We start from the raw sequence: 27,394 nt of genomic DNA, 5'->3' as shown, positions 1-27,394 counted from the left end.
GTGCTCTTAGGTCTATGTTGTTTGTTGGTGGAAGGAAGCACTCATATGCCACTTTGTGCCTCTTGGCGACATCAATATAGGTTTAAGACATTATGTGCAGTTTTGGGGGGCTTCTGAGAAGCTAGCTCATGATCTTGTCTTTAAGAAAGCTGGAGTCCAGAAGTCAGCAGTTCTAAACCTGCTGTGCATTGTTGCCTGGTAAAGGTCCACAGTTTTCCTCAGAAAATGTCACAGTGTATCTGGTAGTTAAGCTGCGGTAATGCATCAGTGAGTGAAACAAAAACTAACTGGTTTCGATGTGGCCAGACAAAATGGATAAATTAACTCTAGGATCACAGCCAACACATTTGAAACTTAGTGTCTTTAGAGGCTAAAATGTGCCCTGACCTGCAGTAACATCCTTGAACAAAGAGGGAACTTTCTGCTCCTGAACAAAGGAGGCTTTTGACACAGCTTATTGAAGGCATCCTGTGTCAAATCTTGGACATGCACACTGAAGATAGCATGCTCTGTATCTACTACAGAGTCTGTAAACCAATGCCAGCAATTTGTCAAGATACTAATTTTTTTTTCTGAATCCCTTTGAGGTACTTCACAGCAATGCATTTCAGTAAGCAAAGTAAGGGCCAAGTGAAATGGAAGTGCAACAGCAATTTGGAGACAGGTTTTTAGCTTGTGTAATTGGACATGGGCTTCACTGATTGCACTATGTTGTGATTTATGGAGAGGCAGCATCTTAGTACAAGAAGGTTAATACAAGGGCTTGCAACTGTGTGCGAGAACTCTGTAAATTCAACATTAAGGGCCTGAATTGTAAACTGGAAATTTATGCCTCTCTGATATCTGGGCAGTTAAGTGGCTATGGTTTCTTGAAATGTCTTAATATGTAAGACTTAGCCTGACATCCACCTGCTTGGTTTTTTCCCTCTTCATTCCTGTTTGTTATTCTCTCTGCAAGATGATGCAGTAAATTTCATCATAGAATTGATCCAGATTAAAAGTGGTTGACCTTATTGTATGTTACACAAATGTTTATGCTAAAACATGAAGGGGAGAGTGCAAGATTTAGCGCCCTATGATCAGGGAGTGAGTGTGTGGGCTGAGACCCTGGTGATAACACTCAGTTCTGCTGGCTTAAAATGTGTGTGCATTTGCAGCCTCAGGAAAATGCTAAGTGTTCTAAGTAGCTCTCAAAAATGCAGTAATTACTAGCAAATTATGGACAGATCAAGGTTTTAAAAAAATAAAGCGCATGCATGATAAAATGCATGAGCTCTAAATGTCACAGCACTGTTTTTATAAAAAGAAAGGAATAAACATTTTACATACCTGCTCCTCATTTCTACACAGAACACCTTGAGTGCTGCCCAAAGGGCAGTGATACAGTTAAAACATATACAATAAAATTTCACACTAGGATTCTAGCTCTTTGCTGGTCTTTTGTATTGTGTGAATTTAGCCTGTTCTATAGGATGCAAAAGCAGAGCCAAGCGCATGGAGGGATGGTAGGGAGGTTAAAGTCTGTGTCCTTACTCTTTTTCATGTAAGAACCTACTAGAGGCAGGCTGTTTAGACCAAAACCCAGCAGAAAATCTGGGTGTGATCATGGGGCACCAGGGTGGAGGATCAACTTTCCTTCTTCTGAGTGTCCACTCCACTAGATGGAAAAAGTGTTTAAAAAAAGTCCCTGTTACATGGCCCATGTCTTAATTGGCATCCATTTTCTGAAGCCTTTTGACCAACAATACTATAGGACGTAGGACATAGCTTGTTGTACAAGCTCCTTGTGGACACATCGTCTCTTCATGAGGCTTGCCTTGCACTGGCTGAGTGAGACTGAGGCAGGAGAAGCTGGTTTGAGAACAATAGCAAAGCATGTGACTGCGTATTACATATGATTGCATGCATGCAAATTTCCTTCCTGGCTTTTTCCTTGTGGTAGGCCAGCACTTGTCCCATAGAGGAACTATGCAGTTTTGGGAAAGGCTAACAAGAGCAATGGCAGTAAGTTCCCAGCCATTACCACACAGTCCAGTGGGACTTTTCTGACTGTCTTATATCACAGAAGTACCTCTTTGTATATCTCTCTGCAAATCTCCCCAGTTTTGAATGTGATTTGGTCGGGGAAGGTTAAATTATAATCCAGATTGCTCCTGTGGGATTTCATCTCTTAGACAGCACTGCCTAATAAGGGCTTTGCCCTACTCACTTCCAGTGGTATGGATTTGTAATAAGCCATAAATATGCTGTGGCTTTTCTACAACAGTGGTCCTTGAAAGACTGTGGATGAGCACATGAAAATCCAATTGTTTCTTTCTCCCTCTGTTATACGGGTGGTATTTTGTCAAATGGTTAGCATGAACTAAGCATTAGATAATAAATGCATTACAGTAGAAAAATGGATTTTAGAAAAGGTCTTCTAATGTAAATATGGGCTGCAGCTGAATTCATAGCTTTCCTTGGTCTTATGAGAGTGTTTTCAGTCAAGCACAATGACATCATCCTTTTGAGCAGCAGAGATTTGAGACTTCCACTCTCAGGAAGCAAGAGCAGAAGCTTAATGCACGTGATTTTTCTGCAGAGGCTAGTGGAAAGTTTCTGGTAAGACCAGTATAAAGTTGTAATAACTATTTCAAAGCAAATGTGGCAGAGTTATCTTCATTAAAGAGAAACAGTCAGCTGTATGATGCAGACTGAATTTTGGCTGGATGTTTTGACTTCCCAGCACTTTAAACCCATGCATTCTCATGTATGTTAAATCATATTTGCCCATCCCCCATAAGTTTCATGTCAATTTATTCAAGGCTTGTCCTTCAACTCTAGCCATCTCAAGTACAGAGTCCCCCCCAGTACACTCTTTACTTCAAGAGTATTATGATGTTGGCTGCCCCAAAAGTCAAATTTAGTGACTTGCTAGCCACTGCCAGAGTAGTTGTAGAGGGCAATTGTGTTCAAAACCTTCTGGATGTTTGTCTTTCCACAGTGTGCCTAGAACAGACAGGTGATGTTTTTGCAGCACATTGCCGGTAAATGAGTCATTGCCCTCCCCAGCCCCTAGATGTAGTGCGGGTATCTGCTTAAGACAGTCTCACAGTAGGAACAGTCTTCCTGGGTATGCCCTGGATCTAGAGGTTTCTTATTAATCTAATTAACTACTTAGTGAGTCACTATAAAGATGGGTATTACAGGGAAATCAATGACATGTTCACCTGTTCAAAGAAGACTGGCCCTTGTGACTGATCTTTTGTTATTTTCTCTGGTCATGCCTTATGAGATGCTTCCTGATTGGGCTTTGAGGTTCAAGAAGTGGTAGAGAGAGTAAAATTTCCTCCACATTAATGATACTATTGCAAGTTCTGTTGAGAAATGATCTTGAAGTGATATTAATTTGTTAATTTGTTAGGGAGTAAAGTTCAGGGTGCTGTGGTATGAAAGGATGATGGGTATTCCTCACATTTCAGAATAAGGTTTGCAAGCTCCTTGAATCACCTAAGATGTACAATGTCAGACAAAAGTCCTGTTAGGCTCAGTGTCCTTGACTGATAATCCAGCAGTGGCCCTTAATGGAGGCATGTGAAAGGCTGCAGCCACTGGGCGAGCACATAACATTTCTTCAGTGTAATGTCCTGTTCTTCAGTAGCTTGCAACCCAGACTTTCTCATGTGCTGCTGGGATCTTGTTGTTTAATAGCATTTGGTAAGATTTTTATGTTCACTAAGTTCTTGAAAGTCTTTCTCAAGCTCGCAATGCTTTCAGCATTGTGTAGACTCTACTGATTTTTTTTTCTGTTTTAACGAAGTTGCATATGCAGAAGCTCCTTTGGTTTTGTTTTAAACTGATCATTTCACTGGAAGTTTTCTAGCTCTGTATGATGAGGCACAGAAGGCAATCATCCCACTTCCATTCCCCATCCCACATGTAAGTCTGCAGACCTTTGTCATAACCTCTGTTTGTCCTTACACATCCTATTGGAAGAACTGGAGTCTATTGTTCTTCCTTCAAATACCACTATTACCTTGAATCATGGCCTCTGTCTGTACCTGAGCTCCTTCAGAGATGGAGAACCCAAAATTGCACATAGTACTTGAGAACCAGGATTGCATTGTGGATTTATGTTGATGCTGGTCTGTTTTATCACTGTATTTCTAAGATGTCTCTTTTTGAGTGGCATTAGCTAATTCAGGGCCGTACAAGGGGTATCTTAAGGTAAAACTGTCTTTCCCCTATGTACTTTACTTTGCAGTGCTGAATTTTCTCTGGCACTTTGTAACAGTGTGTCAGTAGGAGGATGTTCACTAATCCTTTGCAATTGGGTTTTGACTTTTTACTGTTCTGAACCAATTAGTATCTTCAGAAAACTTTTCCTCATCCACCCTGTCCCTGAATCACCTCTGAATGCAGTAAACACAAATCTGTGTGGAGATTGATGAATATATACATGGAGCTGAACAAACACATCTCTTGTTATGCATGAACCTGGAACTTTCTACCTCATCTTACTGCCAAAATTGTAGTCTGAGCAGATAAGTAGCTTTGATATTTACTTGCTAAATTTCTTTAAATATATTTTGAAGGTCTGAGCCTGTTTGATATTTAATTGCTTTTCTCCTAAATGGTGTGTTTTTATTTATCCAAACCTTAAGGACTGCATTTAGTAGAGATCCATAGAGGTTAGAGAATCCTCCCTGAATTTGCAACTGGCTTTGGAGCAAAAACTAACTGTGCATTCAAAAAATTAGTTTTAAACATCCCAGTAGATCAGCAGAACAGTGCCCATTTACAATAGCTGGCACTGACCAGGTCCTACCCATCTCCAGCAGATCAAGCAGAACAAATTAAAACCTCCGGGCTTTGTTTCCTGAAATTACCCCAGGAAAGATATGAAAAGGAAGAGATTCAACTCAAAAGATATGTGCTAAAATCAAGGGCCTTGGCTGCTCATCTGTGTGTTGCAGTAACTTTATGATGCTTTCAAATGCTGCTATGAGCTACTAATATGAAATCTTAGGAGTTTGTTTTCATCTTCATTCCCTTAAAACAAGGATTGTGCCCAAATGTCTTCCATGCGAGATAATCCAGATTTGTGAATGAAAGGGAAAAAGAACCCCACAGACTGAACTCCAGGCCACCAGTTACATGTAGAGCAATTGGAAACAAGGAGTTGTCTTCAATGTAACTTCCTGCTAGAGCAAATAGTTTCCTGAAAGCTATGCCTTCCACTTCTGGAAGCCTGTCAGTCTTGCTCTTTGGTGACAGTGCATGCCAGCTATTTCCTGGAAGCTGTTTGTTTTAAAATACACGCTTGGTTTGGATTAAGTATATCAAGGCCTGAATAGGAGGACTTTAGTGATCATCTGCATTGCAGTAGGGAGTCCCTTGTATTTGAGTATCTTTGTGTAGTCTCACTGAAAACTTGTACCCACCAAATTGTCTTTTTCTCTGCTGTACTGACTTTGCATTCCCTTCTTAGCACTTCCTTGTGGGATTTCATGTGCTGTCCTGTAGACTGTTGTCTTGCTTGTTTGGTGTGTGTTTGTTTTGCTGGAATGCGAGTCATCCTTTGCATAGTAAGTATATGTGCATGCATTTAACATTTTGTTGGTATGGTTCTGATTATGGCAACTGTGTAGAAGAGAAAGGGGTGATACTATCACATTGCAGGGTGCAGAAGCCCTTGGTATTTTAAGTTCAACATTACACAGAAAGTCAGCTCCATCTTCTCCACCAATGTAAACAGTCCTAACTGCTCTATGCAAGAATGTTTACAAGAGTTTAATTTCTTCATTTGTGCTTTGCAGTAACTTCTGGTTTCCTTTTCTCTCTTCCTGCAGAGACAACTTTCTTTCAATTCCTCCTTGTGGGATCTGTCAGAAACTGTGGAAACTTTGAGAGAGAGCATTGGGAAGCTTGTTAAAGAGGTAAGAAGAGCCTTTGTGTCAGGAGAACACATCACTGTGGTTGCTATCTTAGCCTGTGATCAAGTACAAGAAGCAACTTATAGTCAAATTCCTGCCTTGTTTTGAAACTTTTCCCCATCCTACAGCTGTTTTCCCTGTGTGCAGGCAGCATGCACTTCGCAACCTCTTGGCACTTCAAGTTACAAATACCATAACAGGAATTAGGACATTTTCTGTATCTCAGCAGCGGCGCAACAGTTGGGCTTGCAGTACATCTGCTGCCAGGTAGTGCCTTGCAAATTACATATTGAGGCTTTCCTTTCTATTTTTTCCCATCCAGTTGCCAACCCACATCAGGGTTATTAATTGGTTGTATCAACTGGGTTTCCTGTGCAGTGAGGGTATGGCATGTGGAAAAGGTGCTGTGGCTGTTATAATTTAAATAAGTAGCAGTAAACTACTGTTTCCTCTTTATCTATCTTGCTTTTTGGGCCAGAGATTGTTTTCCAGTCTTGTGGGGCACTCAGCACAATGACATCACAACACTAAAAAAACCCAGTGATTTGCACAGTCAAATAGACATTCTAGAGACTGCAAGTATTTGTTTTTACAGGTGAAATGATGGATTAAGAAAAGAAGTCCTGCGTACCTAAGTTTGAGTCAGAAGTCCAAGTCTGAGGGGGTAGGGGGTGGATGTTGAGCCAGAAACTTATCCTAGTTTTTTTGTCTGGTTCTGACTTTGAAGTGCTGCTATTAGTCAAAAACATTCTCTCCCTGGAGCAGAAATCACAACCATCTAAGCTAAACAGTGCCGCCGCCTCCATCTAAGCTAAACAATGCTGCCGCCTCCTCCTCCCTTTGCTAGTCTTCCGTCTTTGCATCAGAGTGAGAGAGCTCTGCGCCGTGAACGGCAGTAACCTCTGGGAGCATGCACAAGAGCGGGTCACTCCAGGTTAGCCTGCGCCTCACTCCCACGGAGGGGCAGCTGCCGGGAGCCTGCACCGTGCCAGCCAACAATTCCTGGCACGCACCCCTCCCCGAGTCCTACAACCTGCTGCGCAGTTCCCTTCACATTGAAATTGATACGATTCCAGGATCAGCTTCAGTTAGGATCATGGAAGAGCTTTTGCTGCTAGCAGGGAGGCTGCCCTTCTGAGTTTGACTACAGCTGTTTCCTGTTACGTCATTTAAGCTTGGCTTTTCTTCTTGTCTGGGATAAAAATAATTGAAACCACGTGATACTCAGTTTGCTGATGTGGCCGAAAATGTCCCAGGGTAACATGCCTTTTGGTTGGCAGCTGTTTTGGGCATGACTACCTTTTATTCTGCCCTGCTGTGCAAACAAAGGCAGCATTTTGCTCTGTGTACAGCATGAGCTGCTCCAGATGGCTTGACCGAAAGTTACTTCTTATTGTCTGTCAGGCAGATTTCTGTGTGAAAAGGAGGGACTTACTCCCTTGTTTCAAAGGGCAGCAGCTTGAGGGGGTGGAAAGAACTATTGTTTGTGCCATGTCTAGGAGCCTTTCTAGCAGGGAATTTTAATTAGAAAACGGTCTGAACAAAATATTTGTCTTGGAGTATAGGGATTGATTGGATCTGTGTCCTTGGACTCTTTAAATCAACTTTTAGGAGGGCAGATTAAACACCCAGAGCAAGGACAACTACTTAGATACACTTAGGGAGCCAGGTCTGATGTCTGGAAGAAGTAGGTTAGTAACCCTTCACATTTGACATATTTACTTCCAGAGGTGTAAAAAGATCAGCTCTCCAAGTAAATTGCGAAGATGCTGGTGCCAAAGATGAAACAAAGTTCCTTGCTCAAGCTGTTTCAAAATAATTTGTAGAAATGTGTTTGCAAATGCAATCCCTCTTTAAGATGGTTACTACTTCATATGTTCATGGGAATTATCTGCACTTTCTATTTAAGTACCTTTGCTTATCATGTTAGGGAGTTTATGGTACTTTAGCTGAAGCAGCTGCCTTTTTGCTGAGCAAAAATGAGCTCTTTTAGCTAAGATACCAAAAACTCCCTGAGGCATCCCTGTGAATTGCGCAGTCAAATTGTCACACCTGGAATGCAGCCTTGACCTTTTGGGTGAGGAATAATCAAATCCAAACATCTGCATGAACATATGTAGCAAAGAAAACTGGTTATGTGACAGTTTTCATTCATGTTCCCTGATGCTGGTGTCCTGTAGGTCACCCTGAACCTGGAGCCAGGTTGAGTGGCACCAGGCTGCAGGCAAAGGCACCAGTGAGTAGCAGGGTAATGAAAGTACACTCGAATCAGTCAATCGGACATTTGTACTCAGACTTTTGCTGTTCTCACAGCTGTCTTGTGTTATATCAGTGTGTCATGTGCTCTTAGCCATCTGAAAATAGAGGCTCCTTGTATAGGTGACACGTAGTAGCTGTTGTTTAGCATCAAGAATTTTTCTCCAGATGTTGGCACATCTAAAACATCCACAGATGGGTCATACAAAAGGTCAGGTTTACTTCCCAGTGTAAGACCCAAGAGTCTTAAGTGTGCTTTCCTTGAGCGAACTGGGATTGGTTGTTTCAGCACAATGCTGCTTTCAGCATTGTTGCTGGCTGGCTTTACTGGCTGTCTTTACCAGCTGTCTTAGACTTTGATTATCTGCATTTATTTAAACAGAGGTGATAGACCAATGCACTGTGAACAAAAGTGGCAGATGGTCTTTGACTCTCTTATTGTCTCTGAAAGCAGGGCAGTTGGAGCACAGCATTTGAAGTTGTTTCTGAGATGCAGTTGACGAGCAGTTACAAATAGGCGTCTCAGCAGCTCTGCTAACCCTGTTAAGAGCACGTGCCTGTTCTGGACAACACAGTAAGAACATCCAAGTTAATGTCACCTGATATTTCAGCAGGAGTCAAGAAGTCAGATAAAATTCTAGAAAATTCTTAAAAAGGGATAGAGAACCAGCTGTAGAATTTTACCATGATACTATACAAAACTCTTTGATAAGGAGCACAGATCTAGGTTTGTGTTCTCTGAAAAGGGATAGCATAACTGGAATAAAGTTCAGAGAAGGCCAGTTAGGACATTGAGAAGTATAATGGCTTTCACAAAAGGAACAAGGGAATAGGCTGAGGCTGTTCAGCTTGCAAAAGAGAGGAGTTGGGGATATGACAAAGACCTATATAGTTGAGTGGCACATGGAGAAGAGATAGGAATTGAATACTCACTGCCTCTTGCAGTAAAAACAAAAAACCACATGACACCAAATGGAGCTAACCACAGCCAGATAAGGAGAGAGAAGAGGTTCTTTCCTGTGACATTGGATGTTAAATACTTGCGGATGTTCTAAATTTTACGAGTTTACCATGGAAGAAAGTAATTGAGGATTAGGAAGTAGACGTTCTCTGAGGTGCAAATAAATGGAAGCTGGAAGGTTACTTAGAGGAAGTACCCTAGGTTCTTGCCTTTGTCTTATTTCTTCTTAGCATCCACTTATTGTCACCATCAAAGAGGTGATGTTCTGACAACTCAAGATAGCGGGTCTGAAAGCAACAATCCAGTGTAGCATGAAACTCATGCTCGTGCAGGTGGGTTGCTTTTCCTATTGTGGTGAGCTTGGCCATGACTGAGTATGGCAGCATTAATGCAGTGACTATCTCAGGCTGAGGGCAGGGTGCTTTTGTTCTGATACATTGCAGGCGCATTATCTGGCTTATGCCACTCAAATGAGTCTGGAGGTACTAATTGTTCTGGCTGGTTGAATGTTGTCACCTTGGGCCTGGTGTCAGGTCAGCTGGCCAGCAGAAGGCTCCTTGCAGTGATTGACTGTGTGCAAAGCTTATGCTGTGGTTCAGGCTCCTGGCTGCAACAGGGCTTGTTTTCAAAGATATTCTGGGAATGCTGTTGACAATGGGGCAAGGAGTTTCTGGGGCAGGAATGAGTGATGCCAGTCTGGGAGGTCAGACTGGCTGCCTGGTGTAAATCAGTAGAGGTTGGGTGGAGTTGTGCCAGGTGACACTGTCATGGCCTGTGGCTCATCCAGTTTGTGACCCACAAGCTGCAGTCACTTGGTGTTGTTCCTTTAATTCCTATTCTGACTCCATGTACCCCACCCCACCTGTCCTTGTGAGGGTACTCCACTGGAATTTAAGCCATTGTGCAACCAGGAGGACTAGCAGCTTCCATGTTAGAGGGCAGGGAGGCCAGGAACCACCCACAGCACTGGAGTAGAAAACTCAGTAGTAAAGAACTTGGCAAGGATATATTCCAAGTACTTGCTCAGAAGAGACTTCCATTGTGGTGGTGGGGAATTGTTTTCCCTGTTGTTCCCCTTGATGTTGTGTTCAAGGTGATTCTCATCTGTTGAAAAATCTGTTCTGTGGTTTGAAGGTGCATGGAGAGAACTGCTCCTTTTACTAATCCTGTTCAATACTTGCTTCCATTCTTTTCTCTACCCTTCCCCTCCAGCTGCTGAGCATGAAGAGCTGGAGTGACATGAGGCAAGAGGTGATGTTCCTGACCAATGTGAACACCTCAAACTCCTCTACGCAGATCTATCAGGCTGTGTCACGCATTGTGTGTGGCCATCCTGAAGGTGGAGGGCTCAAAATTAAATCCCTCAACTGGTATGAGGATAACAATTACAAAGCACTGTTTGGAGGCAACAGCACTGAGGATGATGTGATTAACTTCTATGATAACTCCACAAGTAAGTGTAACAATGGCATGGTCTGAGGTTCCATCTACTTCATGATTGTCATTGCTAGTGTTTTCCAAACTTCCACAGATGAAAGTAGGTGTTCCTGAGGGACATATTCACTGCTGTTTCAGAAAGGCATACTGTCCTGCTTATGCTCTTAAGAAAATATTGTCCTGCATATGCCCTTAAGGCCAATAAGTTATCAACCTGTCTCCCAAGGACCTGCTACCTACCTACCTACTGTGTAGAGTATACAGAAAGCTGTGCAGTGGATCTGCTTTAGTGGGAGAGGGAGCACAATCACATGCAGCCTCTGGAAATCTGACCTTTTACGGACAAATTTTGTTTGTGCCATTCATTGGGGTTGTGGGAGTGTTGCAGAACTAGTACTGTGGCTCTTAGTGTTGGAGGCCACCTGGTTGCTCCTTGTTCACTGGGCAGACTCTGCAGGCCTGGGCTAAAAGTGACTTTTTTGTGGAGCTTTGCAGTAAAGGAGGGGGTTTGTGTCTGAAAATTGCTTTGCTTTCAGCTTTGATTGTTCTTGAAGCTCTATGCCTTCTGCAGTTGTCACTGTGCTGTCCAGCCACTCACCTTTGTGCTCTTCTTCAGCGCCCTACTGCAATGAGCTAATGAAGAATCTGGAATCCAGCCCGCTTTCCAGGATTATCTGGAGGGCTTTGAAACCCTTGCTGATTGGGAAGATCTTGTACACCCCAGATACGCCAGCTGTAAGGAAGGTCATGTCTGAGGTAACTCTAGCCCTGTCCTCTGATAATGTAGCATTAGCTGTGTCCTCTGGCTGTGCAGCTGATCCTCTCTAGTTAAATTGGACCCAAACACAAGCCTAGGAAGGATTGCCTGCAAAAGCACAGCCTCCCTAATCTCTCACCTCCCATGCACTTACTGTTAAAGGCTCAATACACCCTCTCAGCTCATGATGGTCTCTGCCAGCTTTTGGAAATAACCTTTCTCTCCTCTTTCTGACAGGTGAACAGGACATTCCAGGAGCTGGGTGTGTTTCGTGACCTCGGGGGAATGTGGGAGGAGATAAGCCCAAAGATTTGGACATTTATGGAAAGTAGTCAAGAAATGGATCTCATTCGGGTCAGTATGCTGTCCTTGCCAGAACCACTGCTGTTGTTTTTTGCAATAAGTGGTGAAATATATATTTTAAATGGGGCTTCAGTGCTGAATTGGGTGGATAAATACTATGGATGGGACCCCTTCTTGAAAGAGATCTTGATTGTACTGAGCCTGCATTATGCTTGGCATTCCTTCCTTCACCCAACAGTCTCCTGCAAACAGGAGCAGTACGCATTTAACACCCAATTCTAATCTGCCTCTGTTGGAAAATGTACTGTTTTGTCAGCAGTGTTGCCCTAATGTGTCATGAGCATGTCACCATGGTTCCTTGGGTGCAGCTCTGAGGGATGGATCTTTGCACCCTGTGGCAATGTCTTTGGAAGTACAGTGATGTAAAACTAACATCAAGAAACAGAGGGACCACTGTAGAGTAGTTTTTCCAGCTGTCTCTGCAACATGGTTGGGTATCACAGTGCACCATCTTGTGTACAGAGACCTCCCAGGTCATATAAACCTTGAAATTCATTCCTTTTTTACCCCAGTGTCTGCTGAATAATCATGTGACACGGCCTGTTGTACTTCTCCGTCAACACAGCATACTAGAGCGCCAGAGACAGTTGAACAGATTGTTACAAAGCTCAGGCAGAAAGCAGATCCAAAACACTGATTTGCAGTGATGTCCTCTGGAAAGTGAATGTTGCTTCTATTTTTTTTTTTATATCATTTTACTGAGCCCTGGGCTTTTACGGTTTTATATTTTATGTTGCTTGTTAATGCTGTTGCCTCTGGTAGTTAATTAATGATCTTCCCAGCAATCTGGTCTTTTCTGTACCAGTGTAGTTACAGCAGTCTCTTTGTTGTCACCTGTTGACATTCACACAAGCAGGAGTACTTCATTGTCAGTGCCTTGGCAGCTCCAAGGGAGCATCTCCTGCCATGTTTCTGGGTTGACTGGCCATCACCTCTCAACTTTCTGGGTTGTACAATCTGTGTGGCATATTTCTTCCTGCTGAGGGAGAGGAAAGTGCTTTGCTTTCCCATCTGTGCCACTTCTAGCTTGATGCTAATGTGCCCATGAACTTCAGGAAGGGCTTGTGCATGTGCCCCTAGGATTAAGGAGCTTTAATGTTGGACTTAAACAAGATGAGGTTGAGCCATTTCTCTGCACACATGGTAGCAGAAGTTAACCACGGAGACCAAATGAGAAGAGAGCACAGCACATCTGACTCCTGTGTGCTTGGATTTCATTTTTGTATGTTTTCCTTTGTTAGCTTGGTCTGTTCTGTTTTTCCAGTTTGCAATTTTTTTTTGTAACTGTGTGACCCACTACTTTCTGGTTTGCTGGTAACAGCAGAGTATGGGGAAGCTCTTTACCTCTCTTCTATTTTTGTTGTGGCAAAAAAATCCACTTCCTATTCTTAATCATGAGGATTTTTTCAGTTTTAGCTCTTGTGCAGGTTTTTCTTTTTATCTCCCTGACTTCAGTACAACTATGTAATTTACAGTTACTGTTCCCTTCCTGCCTGGCCTTAAATTGTCTGCGCAGTGGACTGGTTTCTGCTTCAGTGCATTTGTGCTAGGCATTGTGCATACAGTAGCCTGTCCTCAGAAAGCTAGCAGTTAAACCAGGTGAAGAAAGCACTATCTCAGACAGGAGGACAAAGGCAGGACATCATGGCTGTACAGGGCTGCTTCAGCCAGCCCTGGTGCACAAAAGCAAAATACAAAAATCACCTGGCCTCTGGTGCTGGTATTTCTGCTCAGCACAGTGACTGTTGAGCCTTCAGCCGTGCCTCAATTGCTCTCCATCCCAGCCAGGAGGTGAGATTCTTCTGGGAGAAGTGAGCAGAGCTAGGCACTAAGCATTTGGCAAATGCATTTCTGCTGAGCTAGTATCTCCCTCTTCCCTGGTTTGCCTGTGTAGGGGAGGTACAGAGCTGTACGTGGCTCTCTGCTGCCCTCTCCTTGGCAGAGGGGTTGGCAGGACATAGAGGCAGGCAGGCAGCCTGCAAAGCACACCAATATGGTGTAGCTGTACCGAGGGAGGCACATCCCTCTCAAAGGGAAGGTGAAGGGAAGGACACCACTGTACTGATCCTCTCAGTATGACAGAGGGCCTCTACCTGCACCTTCTTAACAGCTGTTTTCGTAATAGTGCTTGACTTCGTTATGAGAGAGGAATCTAACATTACTTCTCACAACTATTTCTTCTTTGAAAACAAAACTCCTGCAGACATTGCTGAAAGGCAGAGCCCTCTGGGACCTGCACTTGCCAGCTTCCAACTGGACAGTGGAGGATGTTGCCCGTTTCCTGTCAAACAGTCCAGAGGACATTGAGACAGAAAATGGCTCTGTGTACACCTGGGTGGATGCCTTCAATGAGACAGACCGGGCTATCCAGACCATCTCCCGCTTCATGGAGGTGAGATACTATTAGTGTGGGGGAGAACAGCAGCTTGATCTCCACTCATGCAGTTGGGTGTTCTGAAAATAGAAGATAGATATTCCTCCATCCATTTTTTTTATACAACCAGGATGTAGGAATCTAACTGTAGGCCTTGTTATTGAAGTTTTTGCTTTTGTCACTGTATGTGGTTTACTGCCCTTCTGTTACTGAATGAAAGCTGCTGCTGTCTCCAGCAGTGTAGCAGTTCATACTTCAGTCTGGGGTTTAGCTAGGGGCTGTGGTAAAGCTAGCAGCTGCTTCAAACTGAGGGAACAAAATTAGTTCTGCTTTTTGCCTCATCAGCTTGGGAGATGAGTGAAAACAGAAATAGGCCATGGCCTGTTTGGGGCGTGATCCAAAACCTTCAGATCTGTCCACTGATGTTTAGAGGCTTTGAATCAGATTGGATTTATTTGTAACAGACAAAATAAGATTATTTATGGAAGTCGATACTTGGATGAGATCCTGTAGGTAATACTGCAGTGCTACCTAACCTCTTGTACGGAAAATGCCTTTGCTGGGGTATTTCTCAGTGAGATATGTTTGACTGGAAGGTGACTGTCAAGCAGGAAGCAGAGACAACTCTTGCAACTTGCTGGGCTACAACAAACCATTGCAAAATATTCTGATGCTGTTGTCTTTTTTCTTGGGCATGACATTACCATTGGAGTATTCTCTTCTTTCCCTCCACCCCACAACTAAACAAAGTACATTATAATTTGGCAGCGTATCCCATAAATGCTTCCAATCCTGTCCCTGTCTAGTGTGTCAACCTGGACAAACTGGAGCCTGTGCCCACAGAAGTCCGTCTCATTAACAAGTCCTTGGAACTTCTGGATGAAAGGAGGTTCTGGGCTGGCATAGTCTTCACTGAAATAGCTCCTGACAGCACAGACCTCCCTCAACATGTGAAATACAAGATACGCATGGACATTGATAATGTGGAAAGGACCAACAAGATCAAGGATGGGTGAGCCCTGACATGCTGCCTTATGATCAGTTTCTTACAAAGGATGGGGTGAGGAGGATTTCTAATGGAAAGGTCTTGTTCCCTTGGTGCAGGTACTGGGATCCTGGTCCCCGTGCTGACCCCTTTGAGGACATGCGCTATGTCTGGGGAGGCTTTGTCTACCTGCAGGATGTGATAGAACAGGCCATCATCAGGGTTCAGACAGGCACGGAGAAGAAGACAGGAGTTTATGTGCAGCAGATGCCCTACCCATGTTACGTGGATGACATGTATGTATGCAGGTTGCTTCAGAAGCTCCCAGGAGGAGGAGCTTAGGAGGCATGGGCTTTTGTCATTCCTCAGGCATGGTTTTTGTCCCTATTACCAGTGAGGAGGCAATCTCCATAGTGTTCCTAATCCCTAGAATTAGGGCACCCACACGGAGGATTTAGAATGTGTAATGACTTGCAGAGTCCTGCCCAGGAGAGTACCGGAGTTGAACATACACAGTACCTTCCTGAGGTGTGACCATATCTCCACATCTGGTGCAAGTGAAAATAGCACTGGGGAAAAAAAACAGACAGATAGGCACAGGGAAGGGAAAGAGGGCAATTGAGAGCAGTCCCCAGGCAAGGCAGCTCTTTGCACCCACTCTTCCACTGAGTAGTGGCAATTGCAGCTTCAGCTCCCACTCCTAACTGGCGATATGCTCTAAACCCATCCACCTCACCTCATGGTGAGACAAGGATCCTGTGTCAGGTTTTGCACATCAGCTGCTTTGTGCAGTGAAGCCTTAGCTGTCACCATGCTCTGACAGCCCTTGAAGTGGTATCTGAAGTTGCAGTAATGTTTCTCACTCAGATCTCCTGGCCCCTTTCTTTCATTTTCTCAGATTTCTGCGTGTCATGAGCCGCTCCATGCCTCTCTTCATGACACTAGCTTGGATCTACTCAGTGGCTGTGATAATTAAGGGCATTGTGTATGAGAAGGAAGCTCGGCTGAAAGAAACAATGAGGATCATGGGCCTTGACAATGGCATCCTTTGGTTAAGCTGGTTCATTAGCAGCCTTGTCCCTCTCCTGATGAGTGCAGGACTGCTGGTGCTGATCCTGAAGGTGAGTTGCCTGGTTTGGCCTGTGGCAGCAGACTCCAGAGCCTTTAGAGTCTGCTAAGTGGTGGTCTGTGCTGACACACTGGGGAGGAGTTCGTGGGTGTGTGTTGACCAGTCACCTTTTGGGAACAGAATTTTGGAACAACAGGACTGTGTGGCTGAAAACAGAAGGAGGGACTGTTGTAGATTCAGTTCTGTTGAAAAGATGCCTCTGATACTGCCTCACTTCTGGGAAGGCTGTTGTGCAAATTGCAGGAAACCCTGCCTCTGCTGAGCAGCAGCTCTGCAGAGCTGCTTGTAACAGGGGTACCTTGGAGAGCCTTTCAAAATCTCATACACTTATTGTTCTCCTGCCAGATGGGGAATCTGCTGCCTTACAGCGATCCTAGTGTGGTGTTCATTTTCCTCTCAATCTTTGGCGTTGTGACCATCCTCCAGTGCTTCCTCATCAGCACTGTGTTCTCCAGGGCCAACCTGGCAGCTGCCTGTGGGGGCATTGTCTACTTCACACTGTACCTGCCTTATGTGCTGTGTGTTGCCTGGCAGGACCACATCAGCTTCTCACTCAAGATTTTTGCGGTGAGTCTTGATGAAACTTTCCTGGGCACTGTGATGCCATCAGTATGGCACTCAGCAGCTGGACACTGTTACAAGGGGGGAAGTGGCAATGGGAGGTTAATTTTCGGTGTAAAAGTCTTCAGGGTTGGGCTTGATAAAGCGGTTTACTGAACCTGGTAGAAGCTGCTGGGAGAGTTTTGTTTGCTTTGGTAGAAGTAATGCAGCTGGACTAAGCTGCCTGATCTCTGTATGTTGTCATACTGTACAACCAGACATGCAGGCTGAAGGAACCACCTGCCTTTCCTCTGCACAGCACTTCTTACCTGTCTGAAGAGTGTGACTGTCAGTAACCTGTTCCCTTACAGGATAATCCAAGGAGTAAAGAAAAGAAGATAGGGAAATAAACAATTCTGGAGGGAGGTCCAGTAGATATCTCAGGCCTCTTGGAACCTAGATCAAATATGCTGCTCTGTATCTGCAAATGCAGTGATGGTCCCTGGAACACAGACTTTTGATATGGACAATGTCACTTATTCTTGTGCTACAGCTGAGATGACTGAAAAAAACTCAGTGTGTGTTCATGCCTCCCATTTTCAGAGCCTGCTGTCTCCAGTAGCCTTTGGTTTTGGTTGTGAGTACTTTGCACTGTTTGAGGAGCAGGGAGTTGGTGTTCAGTGGGACAACTTCTTTGAGAGCCCATTGGAAGAAGATGGCTTTAGCATCACCACATCAGCTGTCATGATGCTGTTTGATACCTTCCTGTATGGAGTCATGACCTGGTACATTGAATCTGTCTTCCCAGGTGAGGTCTACTTCTGAGAGATAATCATGTCTTAAAGCTTTTAAATAATTCCTATCACCCTTTTTACTTGCTAAGGTGCAAATTTGGCCGGTTTTTAAGCAGAGCTATGTAAAAATCATGGAGCAAAACCAGCGTCAGAGCAAGGTTGTTGCTTGCTGGTAGTAGTGAGTGTTGCCCAGCACAGAAGCATGACCCCATTGTGGCCATGGCTGATCTAGCCCCAGAAGCTTTGCTGTTCTTTGCTTGTTCCCTCCTCTAAAGTTCACAGACAGTGCTGTAAGAGTGGAGTTGAATATCAGTACCACACATGCTACTAAGTACCTTTCACCATAGGGTTTTTAACCCTAAAGTGAAGTTAGATGTCTCTTACCCAGAGTCTGTCAGCATCTTCATATAGAAAGATTTCTCCTTAGTACATCATCTGGAGGCTTACTGTGGGTGGGGTACTTCCCTTCTTGTCCTGAAAGCCAGTTAAAGAAAAGGGACAGATGCACTCAGGCTCATGTAATGCTTTTGTTTTTAGGCCAGTATGGGATTCCCAGACCCTGGTACTTTCCTTTCACAAAGTCATATTGGTTTGGGGAGGAACCACAGGACAGGCAGCACACACATCCTGACCAGAAGGGGTCTTCAGAAGGTAAGTGCTGGATACAGAACCTTTCTATAGTGAAGTGAAGTGTTAAGGTCTGCCTTTTTCTGAAATGAGAGTCCAAGGACAGCAGGAGCAGTCAGTACTGTATAGGTGAAATTGGTCACCCTTTTGTTATCACACTTTGCATATGCTGATCAGGTGTGTGCATCCAGATAGACCCAAGGTACTTTGCCCACCTGACTGCAGCAGGCTTATGGAGTTGAGAAGGCCTTGTATTTTTGCTGACCATGATAAAACTGGAGATCTCCAACTCCCAAATAAGCCCAGGAGAGAGACAATAGCTAAATGACAAGTTCTGTGGAAGATTCCTATCTCTGAGGAAGAAAGTGGTCAGTTCTTCATATAGCTCGTTCCTTCACAGGCTTGGGGAAGTGTGATGTCTATTGAAACTCCCATGCAATTTCTGTTAAAACCCATCAGATCTCTCTACTTTTTGTTTTCTTCCAGTCTGCAAGGAAGAAGAGCCAGCACATCTGAGTCTTGGCGTTTCCATCCAGAACCTGGTCAAGGTTTACCGTGATGGCAAGAAAGTTGCTGTAGATGGTCTCACACTTAACTTCTATGAGGGACAAATCACCTCCTTTTTGGGACATAATGGAGCTGGGAAAACCACTACCATGTAAGAACAAAATTATGATTTCAGACAGTAGGAAAGTGACTGAATACGGGAACTCCTATCCAAATAGTAGAAATAACCACAGAACTGCAGTGTGCAAGCTGGTGCAAACTAAGATGCCTCTGCTGATTTAGTCTAGTTGTGCTGCTGCTTTACAGATACAGGGGACTGGAACCACATGGGGTTCAGGTTGAGGCTGGGTCAAATGAATCTGTAGGTGGCGTTTTGTGGTAATGCCTTTTGTGATTCTGACTCACCAGTGAAAGAAAGCAAGTTGGTACTGAAAGAACAAGAAGCTTTTAGAGGGAAAAAAATCTTTCCTTCAAGCAGCCATGTGGGTGTTCTTTGATCACCACTGGAGCTGATTTGTGGTTTGGTTTATTTAAAATCCATTAGTGAGATGTTTTTCAGGCTACTTTCTTGATATGGGATTCCCCAGGGTTTCCACCTACTCTTAATTCAGCCTTCCACTGTTTCCTAGTTCCGCCGAACCTGCTGATCTGTTTTAATTTTCTTTCAGGTCCATTTTGACTGGCTTGTTTCCCCCAACTTCGGGTACAGCCTTCATCCTGGGCAAAGATATCCGCTCTGAGCTTAGCACCATCAGGCAGAACCTGGGTGTATGTCCACAACACAATGTGCTGTTTGACTTGTGAGTATCATCTGGGATATGTAGGACTGATGCTATCCAACAGATGTTTGGGATCTCTAGGATACAGCAGTGTGCTTTTGGCTTTGACAGTCCTTTTTCTGTGTTTGCATGGTGCAAGACAGTGGGGTGGTGTGGGATTGGTACAGGAACATTCTGTTTATTAGCACATTCCTGAGTGCCTGGGAATGACCAGCAAGAGCTTACACTTCAGTCTTTCATGTCTGTTAATGTACTCCACTCAGCTAGGCCAAGTGTTTCCCTGGTGCCTAGTGATTTAGGTTGTGGTACTGTCAAGCACCCTTTAAAAAGGATTCTTTACATGGGTGCTGAATAGAGCCACACCCTGAAGTCAGGCCTAAACTGAGTGCACCCAGTCTTGTGGCTCCTTCCTGAAACCTCAGCCTTAGAGATGTTTTCCTGAGGAAACAGAAATGCCTGCAGTAATGCTAATAAAAGGGATGATTCCCAGTATGGTGCTTTCAACTCTGCCCTGAGGCTGCATTTGTTCCCTAGGCTGACTGTGGAGGAGCACATCTGGTTCTATGCTCGGCTCAAAGGGCTGCCAGAAAAAAAGGTGAAAGAGGAGATGGAGCAGATGGCAACAGATGTTGGTTTGCCTCACAAACTGAAAGCTAGGACAAGCAAGCTCTCTGGTAGGTTCAGGTCTTTTACATTTCTCAGCCTCAGAAACACTCCACTGGCTTTTGCAGAGGCTCTGTTATGGACCTTGATGGGATCCTGCAATTATATATAGACTACTATAAAATTAAGCATTTAAGGAATTCAGTTATTTATTAAGTACCTAATCAGTATATCTTAGTAAACATTGCAATCTTGCACAGTCTCAAGCTATCTAATGGCCATAACAAGTCTCTCACTTTCTCTAAGCATTTTATATTTTTTTTCCATCGTGACATAATTCAGTTGTATTTGCTGTGTGTTGTCCGAAGCTTAGTAATATATTTGGGGTTTATGAGTTTAGGTCAGGGTGGCTTGGACCATAGTCTACAAGTCTCTTGCTGTTTGTGAATCATACTTGCATTCCTTATGCTGACTTCTGCCCCTTTAGTTGGTGACCTGGAGTGACCTTCTCCTTTGTTCAGTAGGGGCAGAATTCCTGTGTCAGTCTGTACCAGATACTAGAGGGACTGACATGCCTTTGTCTTACTCAAGTATCAGTACAGGCTGCACATTTGACTTTGGGGAGGGAGAGCAGATGACCACAGTTGACTTTAGTTTTGAGGAATGCGATATAATTCCTTGGTTTTCCCTCTGGAACACTTCTGTGGAAGGAGAGTCTCATGGGGACTTATTTCTGCAGCTCAGGCTCTGGAGACCTGCATTCCAGATCCCCAAATATGCTTAGGCCTCCAAGTTGGTGATTTGCTACCCCTGGTGCTGAGACAGTATTGTTCACTGTGGGCATGCAAGGTGTGGTTCCCTGCAGTAGGAGGAGAGGTAGACTCCACTAAGGAAAGACTATCCAGATGAATTATCCACTGTCCAGAAAGTGGTGGGACCCTGAAGGCCTGAAACAGCAGCAGTACTTGATCTCCTCAGTCTGCTTTCTTTCAGAGAGCTCATTATCCATCATACTGGAAGTATTGCTGTTCAACTCATCTCTGCATCAGCCTGAACACGTCTTTCTTCTTGTGCCTGACAGGTGGCATGCAGAGGAAGCTCTCTGTTGCCTTGGCTTTTGTTGGTGGCTCCAAGGTTGTCATTCTGGATGAGCCTACAGCTGGGGTGGATCCTTATTCTCGCAGAGGAATATGGGAACTGCTTCTGAAGTATCGGCAAGGTATGTCATCTTTACTCCTAATAAATGTATTGTGGAAGGCAAAATAAAATCAATCTGATTCTTGACTGTTCTCTAAATAGCAATGTGTCTTTGCAAATTTATAGTTGCCTGCACCAAGGAATGAACAAAGACCAGGCAGGACAAGGATGCTCAGATCTCTCATCTATATATATTTTTCTCCTACTATTCATGTCAGAATTCATGAACAAACTCTTTTACTGGGTTATGACGGAGGTCAGGTAAAGTCAGAAAATCACCCTTGGTGTGCAGAAATGTCCTGTTCTGCTCCATGCAACCAGCCTTGCAGATATGAAATTAAACCTGCCTTTGCTGAGCATGACAAGAGCCAGCAGACAGTGGGGAGAATAAACCCATGACAGCAGTTGTGAATCTTCTCCATATTCCTGGTCTTGTTCAAAGGACCCAAAATTGTGGCATCAACCTCCCATCCAACTTCATGGCAAGATGCAGGTGATTGTGGCTCTGGTGTGGCAGCACAGGTTTGTTTGGCTTAGCAGCCACATCTTCCTTGCTCTCTTCCAGGTCGCACTATCATTCTCTCCACACACCACATGGATGAGGCAGACATTCTGGGGGACCGGATTGCTATCATTTCTCATGGCAAGCTCTGCTGTGTTGGCTCTTCTCTCTTCCTGAAGAACCAGCTGGGAACAGGCTATTATTTGACCCTGGTCAAAAAGGATGTAGATTCCTCTCTGAGCTCCTGTCGAAACAGCAGCAGCACAGTTTCCTATTTGAAAAAGGTACAGCTGGCCTTTTCTGCTCATGTTTATTCTCTCCTCATGAAATCTTGGATTTTTTTGGAAGCAGCAGCTAAGATTTTCTATGGTAGAATGTCTTAAAGGAAAATGCCTTGTTCTTTAAAGGAGCTGTTACTTGTCTGGTGGGTACTGTGCCAGACCATATCTAATTAAATTGTTGTGTGGGACATACATCCCCATTATAGTTTCTTTCAGTGACAGTGGTCTCAGGCTGATCAGAGAGATACAAAACAAGTGAAGTATGCTTTTGAAACACTCACTTCTATACCCATCATCTTACTTCTGTTTTAGCCATTTGCAGTGCTATGTCACCATCTACAGCATCTGGTGGGACTTACTTAGTATGTAGCATCTGGTAGGCCCCATTTTGAATAAACAACAGGAAATAATATTTTTCTTCTCTTTTGTGACCAGGATGACAGTGTCTCCCAGAGCAGCTCTGATGCTGGCCTTGGCAGTGACCATGAAAGTGACACATTGACAATAGGTGAGGCTTGGAAAAAAAATTTAAGATTGAATTCCAGTTGACATTGCCCTGTAGCTCGCCTTGGACAGCTACCTTAATCTTATTACTCCCAGGTAGCTACAGTCTTGGGAAAATTATTAAATTCACAGTGATGGTATTTTAAATATTGGAATGCATTTCTTGAGTGAGACATCTTGAATTCAAGCAGTTCTGAGAAATAATAAGAAAATATTATGTAGTTGTATGGCCTGTTAGCAGTATATAATGTTGGTGAGCTGTACATCAATGATTTATTTGCAAGTCTTCCAGTAGCATGTACGAGCTCTCCCAAGTTCTGCACATAAGTATAGCCAGGCTTTGGTCCAGGCTTTTATCCAGTCTTGTGTTAAATTAAAAAGAAATGACACTTCATGGAAATGAGCTTCTTTCCAGAGATGTCCTATTTGTCCTTCTTTTCTTCTACCAGGATTTTTAAGGCTGAGCTCTTTTTTCCGCATAATGAGTGGTAACCAGAACAGAACTCTCTTTTATATTTTTTTTTCCCTAGATGTGTCTGCAATTTCAAATCTCATTACAAAACATGTTCCTGAGGCAAGACTGGTGGAGGACATAGGTCATGAATTAACCTATGTCTTGCCATACAAAGCTGCTAAAGAGGGAGCTTTTGTGGAGCTGTTCCATGAAATTGATGACCGTCTTTCTGATCTTGGCATTTCCAGCTATGGCATCTCGGAAACTACTCTGGAGGAGGTTAGTGAGCTGCTGATTCCTGTTTGTCTTAAACTAGGCAGAAGGAATCACGGCAGAATTAAGAATGAGATGAAGCATTATTGCTTGCTGTAAAAATTGACAGAACGGGCAGCTTTGTGTTCCTCTCCAAATTGGATTGTCTTCTGCCCTGTGTGAGAGGGTGCTCAGAGAGGTGTGCATTAAAAACTGAAACGTGGTACAGACAAGCAAGGACAGGTCCTGTGTGCTCATCGCACTTTGCTGAGATATCATGTGTAGGTTGGCCCCTGATCTGGCTTCTAATATCTGTATTATTTTTAGGGATGTTTTGTGTTTCTTTTAACTGAAAACATACATTTCAGTGCTGTATACATACATTATGTAAACACTTCTCTAAATGGTTTAAATTGTTGTTGTGCCCTTGTCAGGGATTTTTTTATGGTTTCAGGGTTTGTTCCATGTGACTGTGTTCCAGCTGCCAAGTCTCTATTTTTTTATCACGGAAGCATCATGCACATTATCTCTGTGTAGAATCTTTATTTGTTTATTTTTAAACAATGATAAGGGAAACTGAAACAGTGGTTTTGTCACTTACTGAGGTTGCCCTCTAAGTCCTTCACAGCTGTGAAGATCTTGGTTGTTATCTGCAATTTGAAAAATGGGTTATTTCTGATTTAGGAGAATCCCTGAGCTCCATGAAGGTACCTATTTAAGCAAGAGCTGTTAGAAATGGGGAAATATGAAATTCATCAAGTTTAGTTACTAGGTCTGTTTCTGAGACACAGGAAAGAGCTCATGTTTGAGATGGCCTGTGAACTCATATTGGAAAGGGAGAACAGCTGGTAGCAGTCTGGCTCCTGGAAACTGGACAGAAGCCACAAAGTCCATATTGCCATCATGCAGAGGATAAACTCAGTGTCCTCAGTTCTCTCGTTGAACCTGCCAGTCTCACATGGCATCTTCTGAAACAGTACCCACAATATCTCTCCTCTTTTGATTTTCACTGACAGTTATCATTCCTTTTCAGATCTTCCTGAAAGTGGCTGATGATAGTGGTGTGGATGCAGAAACCTCAGGTGGGTGTAGTTGTCCCCTACAGAAGTGACACATACCAAGGTGTGACAGAGCCTGATTGAGACTGAACTGAAGCTCTTCTGTCCTAGTATTTTTAATGATCTGATGTAGCTGGGTTTAGTGTATTTAATGCATGCTTTTATGTGCTATAAAGGCCAGTTGACTCAGTTGGTAGCATATTTATTTTGTGATAGTCAAGAATTTCTGTTGTTTGAGTATATGGCAAATTACTTGACACTGTTGTCTGCTCTGAAGAACTCCTGATGCATCAGACCAGAGTAGGGCCCAAATTACTTTCTCTTTCTGAGAGCAGATCACTGCACTGAGTGCTCATAACAGCAATTGCACTTGTAGTCGCATGACTATGTATGACTCTCATGTGGAAAGTGAGAGTTTTCTTACAACCTGCTCTCCTGAGATAAAAACAAAAAAGGTGCCAAGTTCCCTAGAAGAAGTTTCTGGGACATCACACAGTATGGAGCATAAAACATGACCCATTGCAGAATGACAGTCTTGTTTTTGTTTTTACCTGCACTGAAGTCACTCCAGATCAACTCTTCAGTTTGCAAATGGAAAACATGTAAAATGAAAATTATATTGCTTTGGTTTTTGTTGAGCTAGCTGCAGATTGAAGCAGTTCAGGTAACAATAACTTCATTATTTTCAGATGGTACCTTGCCAGCCAGAAGGAACAGACGTGTGTTTGGAGACAGACAGAGCTGCCTTCGTCCATTTACAGAAGATGATGCATTTGATCCTAATGACTCAGACATAGATCCAGGTATTGCTAGAGTTCAAGCCTGTTTTCTTTCTGTGGATGCTGTTTCATATTATAGGTACTGTGGTTCTGAAGGCTGAGTCTGCCAAAGAAGTGGTGATGTATTTGCCTTTAGAAATAGTGGACAGTGCAGGATGCACAGCCTGCTCAATCCTCCCATTCAAAGCTCAGAGATAAGGGAGAAAACACATTCATGTAAATTTCTGTTATTGCTGCTGACTATGCTTTTTTTTTTTTTTGGTGAGTGAGAGTGGCTGCTTCAGCCATCACCTTGTATCTTCAGCACAGAGAGTATGTCTGAACTTTTGAATGAGGGTCATTTCTTCTTGCTAGCAGAATCCAGAGAGACAGACCTTCTCAGTGGCATGGATGGGAAAGGCTCCTACCAAATGAAGGGCTGGAAGCTCACCCAGCAGCAGTTCATGGCTCTGTTGTGGAAGAGGATGCTTATTGCCAGGAGAAGCCGGAAGGGCTTTTTTGCCCAGGTGAGAGCCTCCAACATGAGCAAAGTCCCTCATCAGGGTCAGCTCTGGCCAGTACATTGTAGTCTGAGTTGATGGTTGCCTAAAAACCTCAAGGGAATGCAGATAACCAAAATTAGCCTTCACTGCACGTGAGGGGAAAAGAGTTGCATGAAAAGCCATGTGATTACAGTATTCTTGCACAGCAGAATTTAATTTTGCCTTTGAGAACAGTATTTGCAAGCTAAATTCTCTGCAGCTGAAGTGAATTCCCTGATTAAATGACAAGATAGATCTTGCATTGGTGTCTAGCACTGCTTTGGTGTAAATAGCAAAGGTATTCCTGGGAAACTTTGAAAAGTTTTGATCCAATAAATGAATCATATGTAACTCCTGATGCCTCTGGAAACATTTGCTTATAAAAAGGATGCTGTTTTTCCTTACAATTTCAGATTGTGCTGCCAGCTGTCTTTGTGTGTATTGCTCTCATGTTCAGCCTGATTGTTCCTCCTTTTGGAAAGTATCCCAGCCTGGAATTACAACCCTGGATGTATGATGAGCAGTACACTTTTATTAGGTATGTTTTGTGTGGCCTATAAATTATCTTCTTTGTGAACTTGGGTCACTGAGTTCCTTAACAGGTTGTTTTGAGTTTTGTGCTTATCTCAGAAGCACATTTTAAAGGAGAGTTGTGGTATTTTCTTCTTCGACCTTTTAAATGCCAGCTCTAAGTACAGGCAAGGCCATCTCCATTTCTGCATGGTGCTGTGACTCTCCTAATAATACTGTCTACAAAAACTTGGAATGTGTGTGTGCTCTTAGGCCAAGCATTCTTCAAGGGCAAATCCCAGCCCACATCCTTTCACTGTGCTCTTGGCCTTGCTCTATTTCTTCTTTTCCTGTGTGCTTGTTACCACACTGACTGATAGTGTTTTTCTGCTGTTCCCATAGCAACGATGCTCCAGAAGATGCAGGCACTCACAAGCTTTTGGATGCTCTTCTTGATAAGCCGGGGTTTGGGACACGCTGTATGCAGGGACATTCCATCCCGTAAGTAGAACTCTGGTCTGGGAACAGGAGGCATATCCCTGGTAGCTCTAGCTGACTTCAGGAAATTATAGTAATGCATGGCCAGAGCAAGATTTAAGCCAAAAGAGTTGTAATTACATTCAGTTTTTCTACTCAGAACCTTTTTAAAAGTTGCCAACCCTCAGTCTGGTGAGGAAGTTGAGGTTTGAGTGCAAGTCCTTGCTGATTGAGATGGAAAGGAGAGAAAAAATGACTCAAGTTACTGTTTGGTCCCAAACATGGTAAAGGACCTGTTTATGTTGGTGTATGTTGTTGACTGTAGCTATTCCCACTACACAATCCTTTGTTTTCAGCTGCATTAGAAACCTGAGTTAGCACCGCACAAACACCAGCAGAAGCAGTGGAGAGCCAGACAGCATTTGTTGTTTCCTAACTCTGCCACCTGATTTGATGCACAGCCTTGGGCAAGTCACTGAAGATCTCGTCTGTAAACGTAGAAGAGCTACACTCTCCAAGAGTTCAAGATAGTGTGTCCAGAAGACCTGCAGCTCATATACACAGGATGATGGGGAGGGAGGCAAGGTGTCTGATATAATGGCCAGTGGTGGAAAGTAAGCTGCATCCTTCATAATAGGCATGAAAGCCGAGCTATTCCACCAGTGGGCAAAAAGCTGCCCACTGCTACCTTGGAAAAGAGCAGAGTTTTGATGCCCCAAAGGTAGAAATATATCCAAGGAGTCATCCAAGAAGATTGGTGTGATCTTAAAATCACAGGATATCTGAAGTTAGAAGAGACCCATGAGAATCATTGAGTCCAACTATTGTCTCC

General features: G+C 43.6%; 1 protein-coding gene across 2 annotated transcripts in view; it reads left to right on the top strand.

Moving 5' to 3' along the window:
- The window catches only part of ABCA1 (ATP binding cassette subfamily A member 1), a 92,441-nt gene that overhangs the window by 50,332 nt on the left and 14,715 nt on the right, over positions 1-27,394 (top strand). Inside the window, exons 8-30 of one of the 2 annotated variants that reach the window (XM_059836707.1) lie at positions 5,832-5,918; positions 10,345-10,585; positions 11,186-11,325; positions 11,564-11,680; positions 13,893-14,081; positions 14,870-15,075; positions 15,168-15,344; positions 15,947-16,169; positions 16,523-16,744; positions 17,321-17,525; positions 18,049-18,162; positions 18,625-18,796; positions 19,314-19,445; positions 19,959-20,098; positions 21,109-21,246; positions 21,790-22,010; positions 22,443-22,515; positions 23,042-23,244; positions 24,251-24,299; positions 24,965-25,078; positions 25,412-25,560; positions 25,989-26,113; positions 26,488-26,586. In XM_059836707.1, coding sequence (XP_059692690.1) covers positions 5,832-5,918; positions 10,345-10,585; positions 11,186-11,325; positions 11,564-11,680; positions 13,893-14,081; positions 14,870-15,075; positions 15,168-15,344; positions 15,947-16,169; positions 16,523-16,744; positions 17,321-17,525; positions 18,049-18,162; positions 18,625-18,796; positions 19,314-19,445; positions 19,959-20,098; positions 21,109-21,246; positions 21,790-22,010; positions 22,443-22,515; positions 23,042-23,244; positions 24,251-24,299; positions 24,965-25,078; positions 25,412-25,560; positions 25,989-26,113; positions 26,488-26,586 — 3,536 coding nt within the window. Of the gene's footprint in view, positions 1-5,831; positions 5,919-10,344; positions 10,586-11,185; positions 11,326-11,563; positions 11,681-13,892; positions 14,082-14,869; positions 15,076-15,167; positions 15,345-15,946; positions 16,170-16,522; positions 16,745-17,320; positions 17,526-18,048; positions 18,163-18,624; positions 18,797-19,313; positions 19,446-19,958; positions 20,099-21,108; positions 21,247-21,789; positions 22,011-22,442; positions 22,516-23,041; positions 23,245-24,250; positions 24,300-24,964; positions 25,079-25,408; positions 25,561-25,988; positions 26,114-26,487; positions 26,587-27,394 lie in introns of both variants that reach the window. The other variant, XM_059836706.1, reaches the window with a different exon arrangement.

The sequence above is a fragment of the Haemorhous mexicanus genome, chromosome Z (genome assembly GCF_027477595.1).
Source record: "Haemorhous mexicanus isolate bHaeMex1 chromosome Z, bHaeMex1.pri, whole genome shotgun sequence".
Lineage (NCBI taxonomy): Eukaryota > Metazoa > Chordata > Aves > Passeriformes > Fringillidae > Haemorhous > Haemorhous mexicanus.
The sequence above is the reverse complement of the archived record's forward strand: the minus strand, read 5'-3'. Positions and strand labels throughout refer to the sequence as shown.